Source organism: Momordica charantia (assembly GCF_013281855.1).
Source record: "Momordica charantia cultivar OHB3-1 chromosome 6 unlocalized genomic scaffold, Mcharantia_2.0 BLBB01000006.1, whole genome shotgun sequence".
Taxonomy (NCBI): Eukaryota; Viridiplantae; Streptophyta; class Magnoliopsida; order Cucurbitales; family Cucurbitaceae; genus Momordica; species Momordica charantia.
Window position 1 is genome coordinate 26,228,560 of NW_028275164.1, and position 7,836 is coordinate 26,236,395.

At 34.9% G+C, this 7,836-nt stretch overlaps 1 protein-coding gene and 1 pseudogene across 1 annotated transcript; one reads left to right on the plus strand and one right to left on the minus strand.

Annotated features, from left to right (window-relative positions):
• The first annotated feature begins 2,119 nt into the window (after positions 1–2,119).
• LOC148211019 (cyclin-dependent protein kinase inhibitor SMR6 pseudogene) lies at positions 2,120–5,722 on the plus strand (annotated as a pseudogene).
• A 147-nt stretch (positions 5,723–5,869) lies between these two features.
• LOC111015336 (Rubber elongation factor protein (REF)) lies at positions 5,870–7,836 on the minus strand. Its single transcript, XM_022290335.2, has 3 exons — positions 7,607–7,836; positions 7,167–7,394; positions 5,870–6,603 (listed from the first exon to the last, which is right to left on the minus strand). The coding sequence occupies exons 1-3, from the start codon at positions 7,643–7,645 to the stop codon at positions 6,142–6,144; spliced, it is 729 nt and encodes a 242-aa protein (XP_022146027.1). The 5' UTR covers positions 7,646–7,836; the 3' UTR covers positions 5,870–6,141.

A 7,836-nucleotide genomic window follows, 5' to 3' on the forward strand; every position in this document is an offset into this window, starting at 1 on the left:
CCGAAAAATTAACTGAATATAGAAAACAAATTCGTTAAAAAAAAATCTAACGAAATTTTAATACAAACCAATTTTTAAAATATCGATTTAACTAATTAAATATTTAAAATTTTAAACTAAATCTATATTGGGAAGCTAAAAAATCTAATTTGAGTTAGAATTTGAATTTAAATCTAACTAAGAGATGAATTAAATTTAAGAATATATTTAATTTTCATCAATTTGTTAAAGTTAGATTTAGTTTAAATATGTTTAATTAGTTCAATTAAATTTGTTTTAAGATTTTGTTTGACTTTTTCTTATAACATATTGTTAGATTTTTAATTTAGGTTAAAGTTTGTTAAAAAATAAAAATCTTGGACGGTCAGGTGCAGTTGGTATGGATTCTCTCCTTTCTTTGTGTCTGTTTAGGGACCCGCAACAAGTCCAAAGGCACGGTTTGTCATCTCTTAAAAAAGTTTTTGTACCTATTTTCAATTTTAAAAAAACCAGACGTGGTGTTACGTTTTAAATGTCGATGTCGATGAAAATGTCGACATATCAATTTCATTGAAATATCGATAAAATATCAATGTCGATGTCGATGGTTATTTCTATAAAAATTAAAACTATTAAAAAATCATAAAAAATATTTAAATTAACAAATAAACATTTTTCCATTGCTAAATTAGTTAAAAATAATTAATATTAATATTATACATATATATATATATTAATTAGTGACATTTTGTTGATTTTTTTTCACATTTTATCGATTTTCTTGTATTATGAACCATGGTGTTAACAGAACGCTACGTCTTATAATCGTCTTTTAGAGGAGACAACTGAATAGTATGTTCGTCTCTAAGAGATCAAGTGTCAAAAACATTATTTTTAGAATAAATTTCAACAAATGTATTAAACATTTAATATGTTTCAAATAAGCAATATTTTACGACTAAATTTGAAAATAAGCATAATTTAAAAATTAGTTTTTAAAATATTAATATTTTTTTAAAAAAATCCCTGTTCTCTACCGTCAATCATTAAGGTTGTTTTAAATAAAATATGACATGGTTACATTAAAAAAATATGACGTGACAATGAATCGTAAAATAGAGATGCACAATACATACGGTTCAATTTATTTAGGGAGGTTGGGATGAATTTCAATTATACTCGTGTTCAAAATCTCAAGTTAACTCTTAATTTTAAATTGTTAAAACAACTTTAATGTTATCTTCATTGTTAAAGCTAAGAGTATAGTTCGGGGACTAAGACATTTTGCTGTTTTGGTCAAAATTTCAAACCTCCACCCTGTACTCGAAAAAACATAATTTTTCCTCATGAAAATTTGATGTAAGAGTGAGTTAGTAAAAAACTTCGAAAGTTCTTTGTCACATCTAAAAGAATGTCATTTAGGGAATAATTTTGAGAGTTAAGTTAAAATATTGTTCCTCATTACACGATCAAAAGACTTAGAAGGAAAAAAAAATTCAAATTAGATAAGAAAACCACAGACGACAAAAAAGATTCGGACCTCTTTTTTTTTTATTTTTTACTCAACATACGGGAGTGGGGATTTGAACATTTAACTTTTCAATCTAAGATATTTGCTATGATATGGTTAAAAATTTGGTGTTACATTGTACTGAGTTCTGTAGTATATTTCTTTAATTCATACGTAAAAAAGCGTGTTCATGGAAGTATAGTATTGTCGAATCAAGATTTCAAAAAGAAACTAAGACGGTTCTACTCTCCATTTCAAATTAGTCACGACAATATAGGATTTTGCCCTTTGACGAAGGAAGATAATATTAAGGGCCTTTCTACCGTACAAAAGTGACTAATGTTATGAAAAGGTCGTGAAAGGCTTCTTGAAACCATGATAATGGAAGAAGTTTGAGAAATGGATGAAATTGCCTCTATCGCGATGATTTGATATGTAGGAGACAATGTACTTTATCAAATCGATGATATGTCGCATATGAGAAAGGTTGGAACAATTGTTCTTGTCAAAATCACTTCAAAAAAAGATATATTTGATAGAAAGATTCTTCGAGTACAAAATAGATCCATGAAAGAATTTGGGAAATTGGCTCAAATGACCTTCATAAGTTTTTGAAATGCTCAAATGACCTCCTCTTTCAAAATGTGCTTGGATGACCCAGTTTAATATTTAATTGAATTTAAAAAGAAATGAAATTACACTATTACCCCTCTATTCAAAAAATCAAACCATTTATCGGACGTCTCTTTCTCTTTTCCTTCTCTGTTCAAAATCGCTTTTGTTCCATCATCTTCTCCGTTTGAAATCGCTTTCGTTCCATCTCCTTCTCTGTTAATTTTTGCTCTTTTCCATTGATTTGAATGCTAGGGCTTCGATTTCCATCGCTGTTGAGGAGTTTAATGTTTTATTTTTCCATCGATTCTGTTTTCCGGTATTTGGATGAACGAATACAAGAATTACATTGCATCGATTTAAGTTTGTTTCTTGTGTATTTCATGTTTTGAAAAATAGGAAAACTGATTACTGTTTGTGTGTTCCTTGTTCTTGATTCTTAAGTATATTATTATGTCAATTTTGAGGTCTCTAGTCTCTGTGGGTGAGGATGTGGGGTTTATTTAAAATATTTGTGGTGGGAGGTTGAAGAAGAAGGGCAAACTCGCGCGAAGTGAGATGGACCTCGAGCGAGGTTGAAGAAATTTGTTCTTTCGCTCAAGGTTTGTTAAGTTTCTGTCAAAATTCTCGGGAATGACCTCGAGCGAGGTTGAGCCCGAGGTAATTGAAAGACACTCAACCTCGAGCGATGTTTAGAAGAAATTTCAAACCTTGCTCGAGGTTCTAGTAGGCCTCTGAAAAATTTCCCGGGTGCAGTCTCGCCCGAGGTTGAGATCGAGGACTTTTCCAAATGCTTAGAAACCTCGAGCAAGGATTGAAATTTAAAGTTGCTCGATAGTTTGTGCTCTCTGTTATTTTTCTTGGGTTCGACCTCGGGCGAGGTTGAGCCCAAGGTATTCGGAAGAGTTTGAACCTTCGGAATACCTCGGGCTTAACCTCGAGGTTTAGCCTCTTCAAATACCTCGGGCTGAACCTCGTCCAAGGTCGACCCGAGAAAAATAACAGAGGATTAACAAGAGTGACGTTCCTTCTTCTTCTTCAACCTCCCGCCACACAACTGAACTACTATCAACGTAACATCTCATAGACCTCAACTTCAACAGAACAATAACAAAGGAAAAATCAACAAATAACATGAAACGAAAAAAAAAAGTAAAATCAGACAACGAAATCGACGGAAAAATACCTAATAGATGCATTAACATTCATGTATTCGTTCATCTACACATATGAAAACAGAATCGACGGAAAAAGACCATTCAACTCCTCAACACACAAAAAACGAAGCCCTAACCATTCAAATCGACGGAGCAATGGAAAAATTAAAAGAAACGAAACTTACCTTAATGATTAAATCAATTTCTTTCACTTTGTTTCAACAGGAATTGCCAAGAAAAAGGGGAAGCGAAAGGAGAACAAATAGTTTGATTTTTGAACTAAGGGGTAGTACTGTAATTACGCTTCCTTTTAAATTTAATTAAATATTCAATTGGGTCATTTGGGCACATTTTGAGAAGGTGGGTCATTTGAGCATTCCATAAACTTTTGAAGGTCATTTAAGTCAATTTCCCAAAGAATTTGTGAGAGAATCAGTAAAAATTTACCAAAATTATAATGATGAAAAACTGAGATATGCCACAAAATGTTTCTAGATGCAACATTAAGTGGAAAATAAATTTGCTAGAAGTTTAACTTTTTGGTTCATGAACATAGAAAATTGTCTTGATATGGCATAGATTAAAACCTCTCTTGGTCAACTATACGAAATTGGAAGATTTGAACTCATGATCTCTTGGTCAAATAGTAGGCGTCCGTTATCGCTGAACTAAGTTTAAAAATAATTTTTAGTTACTCCTTGAAAGTATTAAAATTGACGAATGACAAGCTTACATAGTATAATTAAGGGAAAAATACACTTTTGGTCCTTGATGTTTGAATTAGGTGTCTATTTGGTCTCTCAAATTTTAAAATAGACATTTTTGATCTCTGAAGTTTGAGTTAAGTATCTATTTGATTCCTAAAATTTTAAAAGAAACATTTTTCATCTCTAGAATTTGAAAAATTGTTCTAAATGGTCCCAAAATTAATAACCGTTAGTTGACCTTAACTAAGCTGTTAAATGCTGACATGACTTGCTAGCGTGTCAATCTTAGTAAATTACGTGGCAAATGATTTGGAAAATTAGGGTTTTGATAAATTTAAAATGACAGGAGTTGAATTAAAAAAAAGGAAAAAATCGGAGCTCTTCTTCTTTATTTTTTCGGTTGCAGCTCTTCCCACCAAGCCAGGCTATCTCCTTCCATCGTGTCTCTCTCGCTCTCTTCATCTTCCCACAAAGTCCCCTTTCTCTCTGTTGGTTTATTCTTCTAATTCTAAAAAAAAAAACTCTATTTCTTTATTCCCAGCGCTTCAATTAGATTTTTTTTTTTTAATTTTCACTCCACTTTTTATTTGCCACGATTTTCTCTTCCCTTCCCCCCTTTTGTGGGATTTTTCTTTTCTCCTATGTTTGGATTTCAAATGGGGCTATCGAAAAAGTCCCAAATGGACGGCGACTTGGAATCGGAAGGGAAAAAATGGGTAATGGCCAGGTTGCTGGCGAGAGCGTCGTTCCCAATAAAGACGAAATCGAGGGCGAAACACGACGACGGCGACGATAAATCGTGTTCGACAACGCCGCCGGTGAAGGAAGCGAAAATACCAGAGAAACTAAGTTCTCCGCCGGCGCGAGGAAGCGCAGATTTCTATTATCAAACTAATTATGTCAGAGTTCTTAAATCCTCCCGATTTAGAATCTGTCTTCAAGCTCCAAGTTTAAAACTCGAATTTAGTTTGTAAGAGCTAAGAAATTAGGGCTTCCAATGTGTGTGTGTTTTTTCGTGTGTGCTTGTTTAAGGCGAAGTATACGGTGGAGGCAGAGGTGGGGTTCCATCGAAAAAGTGGCGGAGGAGAAGTTTCGTTAACCTTCATTCTTTTTTCCTTTTTTTTTTAATTTTTTTAATTTAACTACTGTTATTTTAAATTTACCAAAACTCTAATTTTCCAAATCATTGCCACGTCATTTACTAAAATTGACAAGCTAGCAAGTTAAAGTCGACTTTAAATTGTTTCTATTGTTAAGGAAAAAAAAAGTTACCACTTTCTTGCCCACTCATATAAAATCATGACATATAAACTTATTATTAGCTATCTTTATTAAAAAATATTAAATCACAAAAGATAAAACTGAACATTCGTTCGGCCAAGAGATTGTAAGTTCGATCTACGTCCCATTGTCCGGTACTAAAAATGGTGATCTTTTTTCTCATACCATTAGAAATCCAAAGTCAATAGTTCAACTTCAAGCTAACACACTTCCCATTCGTCTTGAATTTATAAAGTTACCAATAATAAAAGAGAGAGAGTCGGTACAACATTTTATATCATTTTTCAGTCAATAGTTTTAAGTTAGCACACTTCCCATTTGTCCTGAATTTGTAAACTTATCAATCATTAGGGCCGATACAATATTCTGTATCATTCTAGCAGCACACCTGCACGGTTAGGCAGACAACTGCAAATTCCCTTCTTCTCAATTCAAATCAAGGATCGAAATACTTTCTTCTATTTGTCATAAAAGAATAAACCACTACAAGTAAATGAAAATTGAAAATACTTATCATTCACATCCAACCAAGATTCATAACAGAGTTCTTTCTCGAAAAGAAACTAATAAGAAAACCAAGAACAAACCCAAAGGCCAAAAGTAAATGCCAAAAGAAGACAACAAAATTTAAACCTTGTTTTTCTCGTATAATATCGTAACTATATAGTTCATATTCATCAAAACCCCTCAAAAGTAAATGCCATAGCTATTTCTGATGCCAAAGGAACAAAGCCTCAGAAAAACTACAACATACCAACATACAAACAAGTATAAATTCTGACTGCCACACTGAATAATTTCTCAAACATAACAGTTAAATCATTCAGTAGAACAAAGATCTATTACGTTTCCTATTACATAAGATATAAGAAGCCAAGAAGAAATCCAAGGCCTCTCAACTCACCAATGGCTCCACCTCAACTCTGTCCTTGCTGAACACTTTGGCAATCCTCTCGGTTGGCACCAATGGAAGGTATGAAGAGACCTTGTAGCCCTTCTCGGCTGTGGTGCGCACAGTCTCGTTGTATTTCTCGGTGCAGTACGCTGCTGTTGGCAAGATGGCCTGCGCAACGTGGGGGAAGACGGGGAGCTGGTTGAGCTTGTGCCATGCCAAAGCCGCGCATTGCTCAGCCTTAGGCTCGTATTCGAAGTAGAGTTGCTTCGCAGTGGGCTCGTACTTGGCATACACAGATTTCACAATCCCAGAGAGGGAGTCTTTGAGGCCGGAGCGTCGGACCTCGGAGGCTACAGATCGGGCAACCTCAGGCGCTTGCTGTGCTGCGGACACAGCCTGCGAGGAGGCTTGCTTGACGGTTGGAGGAACATGGCGATCAATCTTGGTCACTGACTCATCTACCTGCACATTTACAATCGAAACAAAATGATTTTCCCGTTAAATTTCTTGGTGTTATAAGAGAATTCAACTCTTAATGCTCAGCGTTTTTTGGTTCTTGGGATCTTTAGAAAACAACCATTTTGGCCCTAATCTTCAACCATTTTGTTCACAAACTTAAAAATGATCCTGAACTTTAAAAAAATAAAAAAACCAACCAATCAACAAACCATTGGTCTAAACTTTTAAAATAGTCCTTTAACTACTAAAATACCCATTTCTTGTCCCATAATACTGCCTCAAAATGGAATAAAAGACTATTAAAGTCATTGTAAAAGTAAGAGACTTTTTTTATTAAGGACAAATATCTTGAAAGTTAAGGAGGGAGAAAATGGAATTGAAACGTAAATAATTGATCATGTTTTATCATAGAACCATTTGGTATATCTATCCAAGAAGAAATGCAAGAGAAATTTGTACGAAGATCATACAGATAACAAATTCAAATCATTGTCGTACATATAGCCATATGAAAAATCAAGAACAGTAGCAGCTATGTAAGAACGAAAGCGAAGTAAGAAACCAACCTTGCGATCGACGAACTTAAGAACCTCAATCGGAACGCCGTGGAACTTATTGTACAGCGGTCCGACAACGGACTTCACGGTGCCCTCGACCGTCTCGACGCCGGGCTTCAGCGGACCGGACCGGTCCTTGGCGTAGCCATAAACGTTAAAGAAGCACGCCGTCGCGAAAAACGCCGCCGTTTGAACGAACGCTAGGTACTTCAGCCTCTCCTCCTCTGCCCTAGCCGCCTAAACACCAATTCCAACATTCAGAAACAAAAATTCAACCAAAAATATCAACGAATCAACCTTCATAGCTTCAGAAAAAGCAGATTTCGCACAAGAATCGAGAAATCCGATCAGGTTACGATTTAGGGATGGAGAAATTTCAAATTCCGATCATAAAACAAGAGAAATAAATTCGAAAAAGAGAAATGCGAAGAGGAAGGATGATACTATACCATTTCGAGTTGCTGCACGGAAGGATCGGGTTCAGCCATAGCCAAAATCGAGAGAAACTTAGGATGGGAGTTTAGGATTTGGAAATGGAAGGAAATTCTGATGTGCTTTGTGTGGGAAATGGAATGGAATTGGTGGGCGTTATAATCGATTGATGGAAGATTTGGGATTTATAGGAGAGAAGAACGCGGCTAGAGAGTCGGTTGAATTGAAACGAACGGCCATGGTACAA

Excerpts from the sequence above, each read along its gene's own strand:
- LOC111015336 (XM_022290335.2), bottom strand. The coding sequence starts at position 7,645 with ATGGCTGAACCCGATCCTTCCGTGCAGCAACTCGAAATG. Across the intron at positions 7,395-7,606 it reads CCGTGCAGCAACTCGAAATG|GCGGCTAGGGCAGAGGAGGA; the intron begins GTATAGTATCAT and ends ATTGGTGTTTAG. Across the intron at positions 6,604-7,166 it reads TTAAGTTCGTCGATCGCAAG|GTAGATGAGTCAGTGACCAA; the intron begins GTTGGTTTCTTA and ends GTAAATGTGCAG.